We start from the raw sequence: 17,459 nt of genomic DNA on the forward strand, positions 1-17,459 counted from the left end.
AGTGGTACTTATTAGAGGTGCATTCATCAAATTCCCTCCCTGCATTATCACTCCATATATCAACATGCCCTGCAGTAAAAACCTTTTGTTGTGTCTGTATTGGAGATATGGGTCGCGTCCACCTAGGTCTTACAGCCATTGATCATCATTCCTCTTTTATGAGTACTAAATAATGTATTCCTTCCTTCGCAATGCTATTCAAAGTCATATTATTACATTTACATCCCTTTTAGCCCCCCGGAAAATCCCTTTGGCCCGAAAATCTTTCTCAGCGACTTTACATTCCGGATAATTAAAAGACAATGTCTTCGGCTAGATTAAAAAACTCTAAATTACAGTGTTTAGTTCTCAACCAGTCATACAGGCGTTTAGTTCTTTTGGTTTGGAGTCGGTCAGAATGCCAGCACAGCAGGTCGGCGACGCAGCAGTTAGTAAGTCAGGCTTCTGTCAATCAGGAAGGCAGAAAAAGAGGCAGTCACAGAAGCATAAGCAGATGATCAGTCACTGAGACGGGAAGTTAGACAGGCAGTCAGCTACAGCAGCCTGAGGAGAACCGGAGCAATGGAAAGCATTACGTTTCCCTGCCAAGATATATAAGCCTGCAGCAAGGTGAGCTCCGTCATGATAACAGGAGGCTAATCAATGTCTCTTAAATAGAGTTTCATCTCATGTGAAGGAGTTTTCTACATGTCATATCGTTTCTACATGTCATATCGTTAAGCCTGTCTTGAAACGTAAAAAGGGCTGCATATACAGGAAATATGAAAAGACCATTTGCCAGCAAAGATAATAAGATTTTAAAGCTGACGGCTCAGGCTGATTTGACTGTGGCAAGGTGTCAGAGGCCTGTACATATCTGGTTATGATTGACACTGTTGCTATGGCACCTGGTCGTGAAAGAAATGTAACTAAAACCACCAAAGGTGCACGTTCCTGTCAAAGGAAAGGGGTGTGATTGCACTATGGGCCTCAAGCCAAAGAAACCTCTACACAAAATGTCAGACTGGGCTAAACCAATCAGAGTGGCTCCTTTGAACCCTCTGCAGGACGCGGCAAGGATCGGGGTCACTGATGAAGGGCACCCTTAACTGAGTTGTGGGCACATCAGCAAATCAAAAGTGTCAGAGGGGTTACCAGAGGGGGGTGGAGGACAAAGGATAGGCAGGGTGTAGGTGGGAGATAGAGGTCTGACAGGTGAGAAATATTACCATATTGAAAAGGCAGAATCAGCAGACTATTGGGGCACAGGTGCACAAAGAACTTTATGAGCAATATGTTAGATTCATTCATGATGTGTACTCCACCAGCAAGAATACGTAGCTGCTGCACTTTGTCTTGACATGTCTGTGTGCACCGACGGCAGGAATGCCCGTCGCAAACAATCCACTACTCTTGCTCTGTGTACAAATCATAGAAAAATATACTTGCCAACTCTTGTTTTTCTTACGTCTCTGACACTTTAGCATGTTAAATCAGACGGAGCTCTTTCACTCAGCTCTCCCAACATTCGTGTGCAGTATCTGAAAATCCTGTTTGTGTGATTTAGGAAGAGAGAGTGTTGTCCTTACTTAAGGGAGAGGGAGTAGTCGTTCTTGCTGGTCTCGCTGTTTCTCACCAGATAGCTGGCCTCCTTGCACAGCCTGAGCAGAGACTCTGCATCTGTCCGGCTGATCGCACCATGGTACCAGCTGCAGCAAACAGACAAGGAAGAAAAGAAAAGAGAACAGAGGAAATGAAACAAGGGTCAAACCTGCTTGTGAACACAAAACGAACAAAAGGGCCAAAGTGGTGCAGTTAAACATAATGCTGTCATTTTAAAGTAAAACTAAAATCCAACTCACAACTGGCTTTCCAGGGGCATGGTGGGGTCAATGCGCTCCCCGAGAGAGGAGCTGCAGTGGTCCAGTGATGTCATTTTGGTGTTGACCAGACAGCCACTGGAGTGTCGCTGCAGTGGGCGGGTTTTCCCCTCCTTAGTAGGTGACATTCGAGACTTCTCCACACCATCAAACTGGACTGTAATAAAGGAAAATGCAAGAGCTGAAATATTTTTTTCTACACTGTGACGGATATTTTAAAAACAGTGTGAGGCCAGTCACATCTGTGATGGCCTATATGGTGTGCATACTTCAGCTAGTAAAGCTAGCGTGCTTTACGAAGGGCAGGCATTTGAGAAAGTCATGGCGTAAATTGCGGCTAAATGTATCTACTAAACTAGAACGGAGCAATGAGGTGAGTGTGAGAACAGAAATACAGGTTGTGCTTGTATACACACACACACACACACACACACACACACACACACACACACACACACACACACACACACACACACACACAGCGTCACTTTGTGTAACTCGTCCAACTGAAGGACATGTACACACAGTGAAGGAGGCATAAATCAGTCCATTCACACTGTGTACACACTACAGTGACAAAATACACACACAAACTTTTACACGAGTAAAAGTCACAGCATGAAAATATGCGTGCACGCACACACACACACGCCATGTTAAACAGTTAAACATTAAACAGGCTCTCCAAAACTCTCACGGTCAGCTGTGGACATGGTAAGCTGTCTTGGCAGCCTCACAGGGAAATGTTTGATAGTGTGTGTGTCGGGGGAGGGGGGCCATAGGTGACCTCTGCTCACGACATGTCTGGCGGAGGTCACTGGGTGAATTCACAGCCAATCAGCACACAGAAAAACATTTACCATTGTTTACAAAAGCTAACATGAGAAGATCAGATAATGTCTGCAAGGACAGATAAAAGTGAATTCTCACTTCTGTCAGAGGGTGAATGAAACACTGGACACTGGAGCAGCAGTGAGGTCATCTGTGTGTGTACATGTGTGTTTTAGCCATTTCTCTTCTGTCATCCTCTATAATTGATGTCAAAGCACACCAAAACAGAGCCACTGACATGCTTCTCAAACAATAACAGCAACGTCTATATGACAAGCTTTAGCTAAAGATTGTTGACTGCTTAAAGGTTTAAGATCAACACATCAAAGCTAAGCCTTTGATGGAAGGAGTTAATGTAGTATGACGCTCACAGCCTCTGGATTAACTAATGGCCAGTCCTCATGTCTAGTGTTTAATTACCCGGGCTGAACATGACAGGCTCTGTACAGACAGACAGGCACTGTGATCTTCACAACATGTCAGTGGAGATGGGTCTACATCTGTCTAGACTCTGCATTTCCGTCAGAGGGTTGCATTACACTTTACAGTTTGTGAACTCACAAAGTGTTCTACACCAGACTGAGTGGATGGGCTGACAGTATCAATCAATCAATTTAGGCAATATGAGACAACACCATGTCAACAGATTTCACTGAGCTCGTGGACACCCCTAAGTGGGGCTAAGTGGGAAATCAGAGGATCTTCTGTAGATACTGCAGATGTGGCAATACATGGATTTTTTTTAACAGAATTGTCGACATTACTTCTCACAAACATTCTACTCAGTAAAAATTGGAAGTAAGCACATAAAAAATGTAAGACATTAATATCAGTTTGTGTCATATAAATGTTTTTTCTTCTTTTCCGCCCCATTAATCATCTCAGGGCCTCTCAGATTTATCTTGTGACAGGAGCTATGCTGGAAACCCTCAGGCTTAAACTACCAAACTGTACATGAAGCTGTTAAAACTATGTCCATGTCAATCAGCTACAACAGTAATATGCTGCCTGCACATTGGTGGAAGAGCATTTATGATGTCATATATGTCAATACATAAGCCAAAGGGGCCACGTTTTTTTGCAGATCGAGTACTTTTGATATTTCAAGAACAGTGTGCTGATAATACACCTGTAAGTACATTTTGGATGCAAGAAGAGATGCTTGCAATGGAGTATTCTTAAACTGTTGCAGTAGTATTTTTGACAAAACTAAAGGATCTGAGCACCTCTTCCACCTCTGCCTGACACAAAGCATGATCCGACGGCGGATGAGGACATTGAGACACTGATGCTATTTCAGGTCTGACCACCAGGGGCTCCCCTTCACCTCCACTCAAATCCAGGTTGAACTCGCTGGCCTTGAGCTTAGTGATGCATTTCCCTAAACATAAACTCATGGAAATGATTATTCCCAATGACAGCTACCGTTGTTATCTTGGCCTCTGCACTTTTGTTCGTTATGGGGCTGAGTCTTAAAATGACAGACAAATTGCACTGTTGCATGACAGCTGGGTAAATTGTGGCTCAAGCCTCAGACCCATGGAAGACTACGAGCTGTGGCTTCACTTCTTCAGGGTCTGATGCTTATGCTCAACTAAAGGCAGTAAAATGATGCCCCTGTGTTGCAAGTCCACATGAAAGACATTATTAGAACACTACTTTTTCATACAGTCCATTTGAACCACATGCCGGCTGCTGGGAATACAGTGCAAGTTGAATGAACATACAGTATATGTGTAAGGGTGAGAAATAGCGTTTCCATGGAAACTGACCAAGGGGACAAGGGAGATGCATGTTTGCTCCGCTCATCCCTGTCAACGCTGACAGATCACAACATGAAGACGCAGCCAATTGCTCTCCCTCCCGCCTTCCCTCTCAATTTCTCTCTTCCTCTTTGCATACGTCTGGACCTTCCTCCTTTTCTCTCCCCCGACCTTTTCTTTTCATCTTTCCATCTTGCACACTCCAGTCCTGCTCCTCTAAGTCTCCATGTCTTTCTTTCTGCGCATCTGTTCGTCAAGGACAGAAAAAGATAGTGGAAAATGGACTGTGGAGGAATGTCTGCTCATCCAGTGGTAAGAAATCAAAAGGAGAGACACAGCAGCAGCAGCAGCAGCTTTGATCTGTTATCTCCACTGTTTCGGCTGGTCCTAATGCAGCTCTATCAGTCACTGATTGTTATTACAACAAAAAGCTTTACCCATACATATTATATGCCCATGTACAAGATGGGTTAAAAAATGCACTTGGAACATTCTATGACTTTTCACTTTACCAGTGATTCTGATTCTGATCTAAACACATGAGGCAGATAAAGGTATCTGCACGAGTGCCACAAGGATGAATGCTGCTATCTTGGTTTTTCCACACAGTCCATCTTTCAGTGTATCTGCAGCCCACTCAGCCATCCGCCTGACCTCAGCTCTTAACATTTTCTCCATTCTCTCAGCGCCCACACTAATTCCTGCTCTTCCTCAGATTCAACACAATCAGTGCTTTATTTGACCTTGATTAAACTTTTTATTTCTCCACCTCATAGAAATGGTTGAGCGGCTATTCTCAGTGGAGCTCACCCCATCAACCTTCCTGTCAGCACTGTGACTTTTCTGCAGGCAGAGTGCACAGTTCTACAAGAAGAGTATTGCCCCGAAGAGAGAGCCTCTAAACTAAACAAAAGCTATCATTTTATTTGCTCAAGAGTGAATGGACCCATGTCTGCTTTGATTGCCTGCCATCTCGCACAACACTAGCTTCAAACTGTTGCAGAATTATGTTTTAAGGCTGAATATCAATGGGAGTGAGCCAAGCTCATTCCCCTTTAATTCTCTGGAGCACGCAGTCTGAGGCATGGCCGACAGGAGATTGACGAGAGGATTGGCCCGGTGGAGAACAAAAGCTCTGAGAGGCAGCTCAAGAGAGACGAGACGGTGAACACACACACGCACACACGCACGTCAACACATACACACAAGGGCACACACCTAAATGTGCATGGGCATCTGAGTGCGTTATCAGTATTGTTGCTTGTAAGGCACAGCAAATGGAATCTGTGTATCAGATTGAACTGTCAGTCAGATGGTGACTGATGGCTGAAAGGCCTGCCCCCTTCAGACACACATATAGCTCCCTTTAGAGAGCACAGAGGAGGATGAAGAAGGAGAGTGTGCGAGAGACGGAGCTGATTGGCTAGGACACATAAACACAGAGGTTAAGATGGCATTTTCATGATTATACTGCGACCAATCCACAACCTCAAGTGATGAGCTACGCAAGGCTAAATGACGACATCAGAACAGGGGGGAGAGACTTGAAGTGGCCACAAAGAAGCATCCTAAATAAAGAAAATCAGATGGTTCATTTTTCCAGAGTGTCAGGGCCACAATATTAAAACCATACAGTAAGAGAAACATGAAAACTATAATTACAATAAAGTGCATCATTGAGGCTTCTGAACAACCTGACTTCTCCTCTTCCCGCACTGCACACACTCGTGAGCAAATTTCTCTAATTAAGCTGGCTAATTAATTCTCATTTACTAATGCGACTCCTATCAAAAAGGATGACTACTCTGAGGGGCGAAGTGTGCCATCGACCGCCGTGCTGTGAGGTGAAAATTAAGTTTTCCAGCTAAGACGTGTGAAATGATTAACAGGTCTGCATCTCATTAGAATGCACTGCACACTGAAAATGGTGCTCAGCATGTTATGATACCCTGGGAACTGGCTGCTTTAAAAATCACTCACTTTTATGTTGATATTAATTATGTGCATCGAGAATTCAAATAATGATTTGTTAGACGGCTTTTAATAATACGCTTTTAGAGATTTCACCTTCTAGGAATATGCTTTCTTCCTTTAAATAAATCCCAAAATGAAACTCTAATTAGGTTTTCCAGACAAAGGAATGACCCTCTGTGTGCCAGCTACTGAATCTTTTTAAAATTAAATCTGGCTAATTTTTAATTAGTTTTTATTTTAGGTATACTTAGAGGAAGGAGAAGGTAAGAGCAATACTTCACAGTGTGGATAATTAATTCATGTCAAAAAACAAAGATAGAAAGCTCTTCATTATACTCAGACAAAAGTGCTCTCCATTTATATGTAGATGTAATATCCACCCTGTCAAGCTGCATTTAAATTTTGATAATGAGGTTTGACAAATAGGGCAGATTTCCCTGAATTATAATGGATATTGTTTTTTTTTCTTGCTCTATACCACAGATAACCACGTAAGCCTTTACAAACATGCACAGCAGAGACTGAGCTCTTTGCCCTGGCTGAGCCAATCTGGAGTATGTAAGCAATCCTGTGCATGGACGGATGACTAATGTCTTGGTGTGCAGCTGAGGGTCTGCCTGTACGCTGAGGTCAAGAGAGTGCATTGTAACTGTATTCACAGGGGTCATGGAGGCCATCATCCCCCATGTCTGCCATAGTGACCTTTGACCCTGAAGATGTAGAGTGGGACCATACTGGCTCAGACAGGGAGAGGATCATTTTACAGCTGGACGCCAATCTTAAACCCATTCACAGCACAGAGGGAACCAGAACCTTTCCCATGGATTTATGGACATAAATCAACTCCTTGCCCTGTCCTCGCCAACAGCACGCAGCGGTGTCCTCTTACATGGTCTCACTTTAAGTCTTCCCACTCTGCCAGGGGAAATCCCATTCCTGGCATTAGTTCTGCTACACATCCCTCTTTTCCCTGGGTAATTACAGCAGTCAGAGTGCAAGTCTGTGGAAGGGCTTCAAAAATCAACTAATGACTCTATTGGTTGAAAACAGACAAATTAAAATATGGCTAAACTTGAGGTGAAGAGTCAGGAACTCAAGTCAAGAACTGAAATCGCCTCAAATTAGTTTGATTTTTGAAAGTCGAGTAAGCCACTTGTAGAGAACAGCGGGCAAGAGGGACATCTGGGATGGTTATGAGTATGTTGACAAGAGGAAATGGGGGTCACAGCAAATGGCAATTACGCATGCAGAAGGCAGTTCAGCACAATTAAAACTAATGAGCCTTCAGCCCTAAAACCTGCACATGAATTAGTGATTTTCTGCCACATGTAATCCAGATGGAAAAGTGCAGTCATTACTGAGCTAATACCTAAAGTCATTTCATACAGTGTTTCTAAAAAAAAAGTCATCACTGACTAGTTAAGTGTAAGTAGAAACTTACATTTTAATCAGGAAGATTATCGGCTAAATTTGGGGCAAGCCAAATATAATGCATTTTGTAGCCATTTATGTATATACAGTTTGAACTGCCACAAAAATGGGGATGTAGAAGTAAAGATATGTATGCACACACATCAAGCTTACGGGAAATGCTGATTTACTGAGCACATACACATTCTTCACTCATGCTGTTCCTTAACGAAGTCAGATAGACAGACAGACATATAACCACACTGACAGTGGACGACAAATGTATGGATGATGGACTAATGGACTGATGGATTGGGGGGGTGGGGGTGGGGGGTTGATGCGAATGATGCTGGATAATGTGAACACCAACACCCACCATGGTGGTGCTGGTCACAGCTTGTCTGTCCTGGCGAGGGCTGAGCTGTCTGGGAGGGAGACTCTAGCTCCTCCACCACGGGAGGGCTGGTGTTGAGCTGCCCAACAGGAGGGGGCCATGGTAGGTCCTTGATCACTTTAATCTCTACTGCAAGTGTTGCCCAAGTCACCAGAGGAGAGATAGAGGGAAGGAGAGGACAGCAACGAGAGGAATAAATGGACAACAACAAAGTGAGTGAGGACGGGGAAGTAATGAGAGTAAACAGAGAGGGAAAAAGAGAAGAGGAAGAAGGGATAAGTGGAAAATAGATAAGAGCAGAAGGTGCCAGCATTGTGGTAAAGAGCTGGTTTATTTTATGATCCAAGAATCAGCAGTGGCTGTGGATGAGAAAAGGAAAGGAATGCAACAGCACTGGAAAAGAAGAATAGTTAGTTCATCAGAAAGTAGGGTTGGGTTCTGATAGCAGATAGTAAATGTGGATTTGGTTCCAGGTGGATTAAAATACCTGGATTTCTAAAAGAAATAAGGTCTATGAGTCACAACCTACTTACAAATTATTAAGTTCAACTTCAATTAAGGATTTGGAAGCATTCAGACTCAATAAGTAAATTACATACTGGATTTGGATTCTAGAAAATGCTATTGAACCCCAACCCTACCTGAGAAGCTGAGCCTTCTGGCCTCTAAATCCAGAATGAATCCAGGTTGACTAATTTAAGTCATGGTTCTAAATCCCTACTTTTATTAGAAATAATGCACACTGTGCTGTATAACAGACTTTACTAAAGAGGCAGGCCCAAATAATACAATGCAAGTACAGACTATGAAATACAAAGGTGCCTTGAGCTTAGCTACAGACAGTCATTGAAACAGTACAGCAGCACTCTCTCTGCTGTTATTCTTAGTGCTGAGCTTGAGAAAAGGACCTTAGGCTTCTATATTAAGATAAACAACAATGTAGACAGTATCCTTCATTGGATGAATGTACCTTAGAGCAATTTATCCTGCCAGTGGACACTCCCTGGGCTTTGCCCCTTAAATAATGTATGCCTCAAGTCCAGGCGGGGTATGACTATGGTAAGTTGAGCACCCACCCAAAGCATATCTGTCACTGAGCAAGGGCCACTTGTGAAATAGCAAAGGCTACTTAATAAATGGGATGGTGAGGGGGAGGATTTTTTCATCTAAGAGAAAGCTGGTGTTAGAAACAAAGACCAATAAAGAAATGCAGTCCAGGAATCTTTGGAAAGCCACTATAAGTTCCTCTGGAGGTTAAGAGTGCTACATGATTGTTTTTACATGGGTAACTCTTCAAACACAGATCATACAGAGCTATGAAGAACAGCTTGATGTCACTGTCCATGGTGCTGGAGATGTTACTATAGCAAATGAAAAAAGTACAAATACAAGAATAAAACAGGAAAAGATATTTAGTAATCAATAATAAAGATATTCAATAAAATATCAAGAAGAGTGGGGAGATGACATTATGTCAGATTTAACTTTAGAACAAGTCCAAAAGGTCACCTTACTCATTAAATTAAATTGAATGGTGATGAGTAAGACTGAAATGAACTGACACTGGCAAAAAAGCCTTCAATGGCAGCCTTCACTACTATCTATCAAAGCACTTTGAAATCATCAGCTATAATGCACATCATCAGTCACATCAGTTGTGTACGGGTGATGACAGCCTGATTTCACTCAGGAGTTCGTGGGCAAATAGATGGAGAATAGTAACAGATTGCCAAATGTGAATCAGCCAGCAGATAGTGAATACTGGGTGACTTAGATATGTCAGCACGTTTCTGAAGACTTCCTTTTAAAGACGTTCTTCTCTCCACAACCTGGTCTAATTTTTGCCATTTTGGTCATTATTGCATTAATTACAGTAACATTTATTGTACAATGTAAATGTTTTTAACTTGCATTTAAGGGCCAAAGGTTATTACCAAGTCCAAGTTAGAGCCGCATTTTCACAACTCTCTAAAGAGAGCTGACTAAGTGCTACTTCAGCTGCCAGAGAGAAGAATGAGAAGAAGGCAGCTGTTTTCATGAATCATTGGTGTGTCACTGTCTTGTGCTGGCTGGTTAACAGGCTGATTTTCAGTGGGAGGATGAGCACAAGGTTGTCAACTTGACCAAGGAACTGCAGTGGTGGTGGTGCAGGACATTGAGAAGCAATATCTGCAAGATGGATGAAGGGGGAAACTGGAGAATATTCAATCCGACAGGCAATTAAATGGCTGGGCCCATGGTGTCAGAGGGCTAATCTAGAGAAAGGTGGCTGGAAGGAGGAGTTGCTTGCTGTCTACCCAGATGGGAGAGGAGTGGGGAGCTGGACTGGTGGGGCTGGAGGGTGGAGAATGGAGACAGAAGGTCAGAAACTCTCTGAGATAACATAACTTCCACTACTTTGGGGTGAAGTAGGGAACTCTCTTCCTATGAGATTAAAAACCTAATACTCATTTCACATTGCAGATTAGCGTGTAATTGTTTGGGGAGCAGAAGGCTGCCTGCACTCTGCAGCCTCGCTGCGGGGACGAGGAGACGATTTGGGGCGAGTGTGGCTCAGATTTGCTTGGTTGCACAGCTGAATAATAGCATTTAGCAATGTGAAAATTGAGGTAAACTGATTCAATAGTAAGGTGTTTTGTTTTTTTTTTCTTTTTTTTTTTTAAAGTCTGGGAGAGTGAAATCTCCCTCACCTGCTCATGTATACAAAACGCTGCAAGACATTTCAGATATCTGGCCCAATCACACTGCCCTCTGTGTATACACACGCACGCACACGCGCACGCACACACACACACACACACACACACACACACACACACACACACACACACACACAGCTGAAAAAACCTGTCTACAACTATGCTGGTTGATGCAGATTTCAACTGATTATCAGCTCTGTGGATGGCACTGTGACTGAACAACAGGCTAAGAGTTTCAGAGGCTGGAGATGAATATCATGTAGGAAATGTAAATTGCACTCACTATGATGTCTAAATAATACCATTTTGTTGTTGCTAATTGGGTCCTGTTTCAGTTAGTAATTCTGCTCATTGTAAAGCACTCCAGGCAAAACAACAAAAAGCTGCAGGCCAAATAAATTTGGAGGTTTTGAATTTTGTAAGACTTCGCAGGAAGGACACAGAAATCATGCAGAGGCAAATGAACAAGGGTTATTCCTGAAGGAATATGTACATACATCCAAAGATTACTGCATCTTTGGATCAATATGGCATCACTCATCTGCATAATCCTCAATCCAATTCATATACACTCTCTGTTGACAAAGGAATTCAGGCTATTAATGATTTTACATCGACAAAGCACCTGCTACTCAAGTCAACTACACAAAAATTTCATTTGAAAACAGCATCATGTTTCCATCGCCTGGCAGATGTCATGTGGTCTCGGGGTGGACAGTCAGTAAGCTTGAGTGTTGTAAACAGCTGATTAATTATTTGTATCACGGCCATGTTGACAGTTCAGCACATCACGAAAAAGAGAATACTTGAACAATGGACGAGGGTCCCTTTTGTATCGGTGTTTACCTTCCCTTTGTTCTTCCAGGAGCAGATCTATTTTTAAAGCCAGGTATTTGTTTACCCAGGCTTTTCATTAGCCCAGGGCATTTCATCACTGTAAACAGTGCAGCACCATAAATCACCAGCCATGCTTGTTCCAACCAACGCCATTTAATTCAGTTCTGCTTAATTTGGTTGACTAATTGCATGCATATTCAAAACAAGCTGGAAGATTGCAATGTTTATGCCACACATTATGAGCAGAAGAGCTTGAAACACAAAACCAGCGTCTTCTGAAGACCTGTTTGTTCCATTGGCACCCAAATCATTACAGATAACAACTGTGTAATGCTCTGGGGGAACTGAAATGCCACCCCGTAATTCTCTGCATACTGTATCTGGCAAATTTTTCGGTCCGGCTGTCTTTCAAAGCACAGATCAGTTCATAAAAGACTGTGTGTTTGCATTAAAAGTGAAAGCGGCACAAAAAATAGGTGATGGAGATGAGAGGACAGCAAGGCCTTTTCCCGGCTCTTCTATCAGGAGAGAGGAGGAAGAGATGCGTTAGTGACGGCCGGCCAGCAGGAGTTTCCAGGGAGGCTTGCTGGAGGAGAACTGCCTCTATACTTTGTGAGGGAGGTTTACAGTGCTGTTGTGTGTGGCCAATGTGTGTGAGTGAAGATAAGACCTGTGGCAGAGCTCGGTGAAAGACGGCCCTCATGAAAGACGCCTGTCAGGAAGGTTATCAGCGGGGTGTTGCTGCAGAGACCAGGGGGACAGGACAGAGCTGAGGAATGACAGACAGCGCTGGGGAAACCGGATCAGCCAAGCAGAGAGAGAGACAAGACCATGGCAGCCACAAAACAGCTGGCTTTAACCCCGGTGCAAATAACCAGCACAGGACTGTAACTGAATCAATTATTTATTTTAGGACATTAGACTTGAGCCTCAGATTTCTGGGTCGTTAAGCCCATGAAGATTCATTAAAAAACCATAAAGCTCCTCAAGACCTGAGGGAGCAGGCGACAGCGCCTTCTATTATCTCCCATGTTAAATGCATGGTACCCCGCTGGCTGGGAGCCAGGCGAAAGGAGTTTAGTAGCAGGTAACAGAGGTCAAGGAGATTAAGTAACAATTGCTCTTGATCCCATTCCCACTGCGATAAGGCTCAGATTTCTGATGGCAGCGTATACATGTCTGGGTGTGTGAGTGAGTGTGCCGTATGCAGCGTTAAAGCATACGGGTTTACACTGACGGACATGCAAGCACACTTTCTCTGGCCCTCACAGGCAGGTTTCTTCATATGGCCAAATTCTAATGTTTCTTCCTCATTCTCCACCTCCAGGCTCATCCATCACCTACTCAGCAGCCAGGAGGGAGGTAGGACAGAGGCTGTGGCGAGTGTAGAGGGTGTGAGTTGAGGTGGAGGGGGGACAGCGTGGATGAGTGATTAACCAAACCACAAGTACACAGCCTCCCAACACCTTAACAAGGCAGGGAATTTACATTCCATTGCATACCTGTCAGGAGATAGACCAACAGTGAATAATAACACAGAGCAAGAAGAAGAGGCGAGCAGGCAGGCAGTGATAGGGACAGCAGAGGAAACAGGGCTGCAGCAGGGAGCATCAGTCTGCTCTCCTTCCCCTATCATTAATGAAGACAAATAGTGTTTTATGCAGATCGCATTGTCATGTTATACCATGGTGGGAGGCCGTAGACTGCACTGGTACTTATTTAATCCCCCCGCCTTTTTTGTTTTTTACACTCACTCGACGGTTTAGTGAGGTTGTACATCTTTTTTCATTATCTGTTAATACTTTGTTTGTAGACACTTTCATTTCCCACATAATTGTTGGAATATAAACTGTGAAGGTTTTGAAGAGCACAGAAAAGTGCCTCTGAAATCCAAACAGCGAACAGTATCATTAGTCACTGTGATTTCACAGCCAGCCACGGTGCTTCAGCAGCTACCGAAACGGAACTGAGGAAACCTTATACATGGAGCTCTAGTTAGGCCGACTTTAAAAGAGGCCGGCTGCCCACAGAGGTGCTCGAATCAGGCCTGAAATAGCGACCTGAAAACATTTTTCACATACTAACTTAATTGTTGACATCTGGGGACAACATCACCATAATGGAGCTGAGTAGGGTAAACAACAAGAGTGCCGGCTGTTAAAAAATCTCTTGCTCAACCACGTTATCTACAACACTTAACAGGCAATTAACTGAAATTAAGGGGCCATAAAATGTTATAAAACAATATAATAATGTGTTATCAGCACTGCAGTAGTCCAGTGTTAAATCGTGCAGTAGCTCTGAGAAACGTAATGCTTATTTACAGTGGGCAGGTGAGGAAATATAACCTGTGCCTTTGGTTTTACTTCCACATATTTGGTTTATGTACGTTTACATGTTCTTTGATCCTCTGACTATGAAAACGAGACTCAGGCCGAGAAAAACATGGAATTTTCCTAAATACATTTTTGTTCTTAATACATTTATACATTCAAACACTATTTTGATTTGTTTTCAATTTGCACCCTCGGTGTGTAGCCTCATAACAAATTCACGTCAAGCACTTTTACACTTATGGAAACAACTAAAAAAAGGTCAGGAAATGTACCTCTGCTGATAATGCTGTTACCAGCAAACCCACATGGCCCGGGTTTGAGAGGCCAAAAATATCCAGTTACAGATTCAGCCAGAGAATGTAAAATATAAAATGAGTCTCTTAACCAGCCATGAAATCCAATCCCAACCCAGATTCCCAACTACTGGAGCAAACATGTCCAGACATGCTCTAATTTACAGTTAAGCCCATGACCTTATGACTCCAGTCTAAAATTTCATAAACCCTAAGTAACCCTGCTTTAGCATAGATGCAAGACAATTCCATACTGCCACTATGAGAAATGTGATGCCAAGATTTTCACGTTTTATGGCATTGGAAAGTTGATTGGATCAAACTTCATTGACAACGGCATTGAAACAGCTGTTCAGCTCAGTTCAAATACATGTGGGGATCTCCAGGACGAGATCAGGGTAAACTGGTAACGTCCGACAACAGGCTCCAAGCTGGCTCTTCAAACAGTGCCAGGACGGATGAGAAGGGATAGCTGCTAAAGTGGGATTGCCGACAGTCCTAAAGAATTGGCTCACAAGTGGACTTAAATAGTTAAATAGTGTATCATTTCTTGGCATTGTAGTTAAGCTGGTTGCAAAGATCAGAGCTTTCAGGGCAGGCACCTAAGCTCAAGCCATGAAAGGTGGGAAACTTTCTCTAAGCCCCTTGATGTCTAGATCCAAGGCCAGTCTACACCGACACCTGCAAGAGAAACAAGCCTGTGTTGACACGGCTTGTCCCAGAGACGTCTTTCTCATCACTCTTCCTTTTTCTGACTTCCAAACAGTGGGGAATTATTTCTGCCTGAATTAAACATAACACGGAACGAAGACGTGTAATAAATCAAAGCGCTTTTTGGAGCTGCAGCTTTCTTCTTTGAAAGACAACTTCAAGACTTATCAATGCAAGACCCAGACTTTGACATCCAGTGGAAATTAAATTAATCATCATCAAAAGAGGGACGGTGTCTGTAAGGGGGGGCACTGAACGAGGGATGTGTTGGTAAATAGCATCCTAAACAAACTCTTCTGAGTGCTGCTTGACAGAAAAATAATGAGGGAGAGAAGGAAAGTGATTAAGAATGCAGCATCCCTTATTTAACTAATGACTGGCAGAGGCAGCACAGCGTGACTCCTGTGACGACCTCAGTGCCGAGAAGACACAGAAGTAAACAGGAAACAGAGTGACAAAAGTGACAAAAAAATGAGGAAACAAAAAGATGATTAATGACCAGACAGACGTATGATCTGTGTGTGCAAACTGTACATGGGCTTTGAGGCTGCTCTGCCAAAATGTGAAATAAACCATCAAAGCATTTTATTACTGAGTTTTAAAGTCTTCAAAACAATCCACTCGTCCATTTCAAGTTGTGATAGTATCTTTAAGTTTGGATGTACAGTAGCTGGTACAGAGTGGTACGCCCATTACCTGCAACTATGCACTAAATACTCCCTTGAGCCTCTTTTTCTTCTTCCACAAATGAGATTCATGAGCTTGCTGCCACGTAATGCCTCATAAGAGACTTAACACGCACTTAAATGTTACATACTAGAGCAGGGGTGGGGAGCCTCCGGCCTCTGTATACGACCCACGAGACCACTTGATCCGGCCTGCGAGGCAATTCATAAATACAAAAAACAACTCAGAAATAGGAAAAAAAAGAGAGAGAGAGAAAGAAAATCAAGGCAGCAAAATTGATTTCAAGGGAAATGGAGAAAGGATTATTTTTTGTGTTGAAGTAAAAGGCCAGCCGGTGTGATTTAGCTTGTGGAGACATGCTCACGGTGATGATTTGACCTTGCAGCTCATCCAGTTTAACTGGATACAGTTGATGCTCTTGGTTCTAAAATATACACAGCTAATATACGGCTCCATGTAAATGAAACTGGGTGTCTAAATCAAGCTGTTGGAATGACCTTACCTAAAAATATGTGGACTGCTCTGAAAAGACAAGTCCATGCAAGAAAACCAACAAATTTGGTTGAACTCTACCAGTCTTTTTAAAGACAGTTTCCAACCTGAATTCTGCCAGAACCTTGTTGATTGCTTCCAAACGCAGCTGATAAAAGGGATGAGCAACCAAACACCGCTGTATTTCTATTTTTAACCCAGCAAATGTCACATTTTCAGGAGAACCACAAAATGTTATTAAGAAAATGTAACTTGTTTGTTTTTTGACTAAGACATACATTTCCCAATCATTCTGCCACAAATTGAAAATGAAATTGTAGAAATCAGTAAAATTACCCAATGTATCTCTCTTTTTTTTCTCCTCTGTATACTACTGTATGTGAATTGTGCTTCAGAATGTACTTGGCAAAATCCTGAGATCTGGATCCACATCTCTAACAAAGTCCTGAGTGAGTCCATCCTTCACGGACCACCATCAGGGATGATCTCTCTCTCATCCTCTATTTCTAATCAGTTTTGCTTTATTGAAATGTTATGGAGATGCAATGCAGTGTTTCTAAAGCAAACTGGAGGGAAATTAAAAGATAAATGCAACAGAGAAATATATGGAAATAAAAATCCAATTATATATATAAAAAACAGAATATGATCAAATCATAATGAAGAAAATGTCCATTATTCTCATATTGCTCTGTGTTCATCTTCTCTGTAAGACTATGTTTACGCTTGAATGAAGTTTAATTACTCCAACTGTAGAAACGAACAAAGACAAAGTTGGCAACTTATTTTCCCAGCTGAATACCACAACAAGCCTTCGGGCCATGCATATCTGTAATGGCTTCTTTCCTTCAGCTGTAATTACAAGAGGAATGGCTCATTCACTGACGATTTACTCATTTTACTCATTGTGATGTTATCATGTGGACTACACCTTCACACTCAAGGTTTCTGATTCTCAAACCAAACAAAGCTCTGCTAAAACTATTTACAGTTCAGATATTAAAGGTGACTTAATACTTAGAACTTAAAATAACCCAGATTCCAAAAACGTTGGTGTGCTGTGTAAGACATGAATGAAATGTAAAGTGAGGATCAGCTCATCCTATTTTTTTTTTATTTCCCTTCTACACAGTGTCCCAACTTTTTAGGTACCTGGGTTGCAGTAAAAGCACA

The 17,459-nt window shown here is 42.6% G+C and overlaps 1 protein-coding gene across 5 annotated transcripts in view; it reads right to left on the minus strand.

Annotated features, from left to right (window-relative positions):
- Window positions 1-17,459, minus strand: part of LOC139339888 (SH2 domain-containing adapter protein F) — a 103,106-nt gene that overhangs the window by 9,792 nt on the left and 75,855 nt on the right. For 2 of the 5 annotated variants that reach the window (XM_070975441.1, XM_070975358.1), the window contains 3 exons: window positions 8,214-8,360; window positions 1,842-2,016; window positions 1,569-1,688 (listed from right to left, as the gene is read on the minus strand). In XM_070975441.1, the coding sequence (XP_070831542.1) occupies window positions 1,569-1,688; window positions 1,842-2,016; window positions 8,214-8,360 (442 nt within the window). The remainder of the gene's footprint in view (window positions 1-1,568; window positions 1,689-1,841; window positions 2,017-8,213; window positions 8,361-17,459) is intronic. The other 3 variants (XM_070975702.1, XM_070975618.1, XM_070975532.1) reach the window with 2 other exon arrangements.

Source organism: Chaetodon trifascialis, chromosome 1 (assembly GCF_039877785.1).
Source record: "Chaetodon trifascialis isolate fChaTrf1 chromosome 1, fChaTrf1.hap1, whole genome shotgun sequence".
NCBI classification, from domain to species: domain Eukaryota; kingdom Metazoa; phylum Chordata; class Actinopteri; order Chaetodontiformes; family Chaetodontidae; genus Chaetodon; species Chaetodon trifascialis.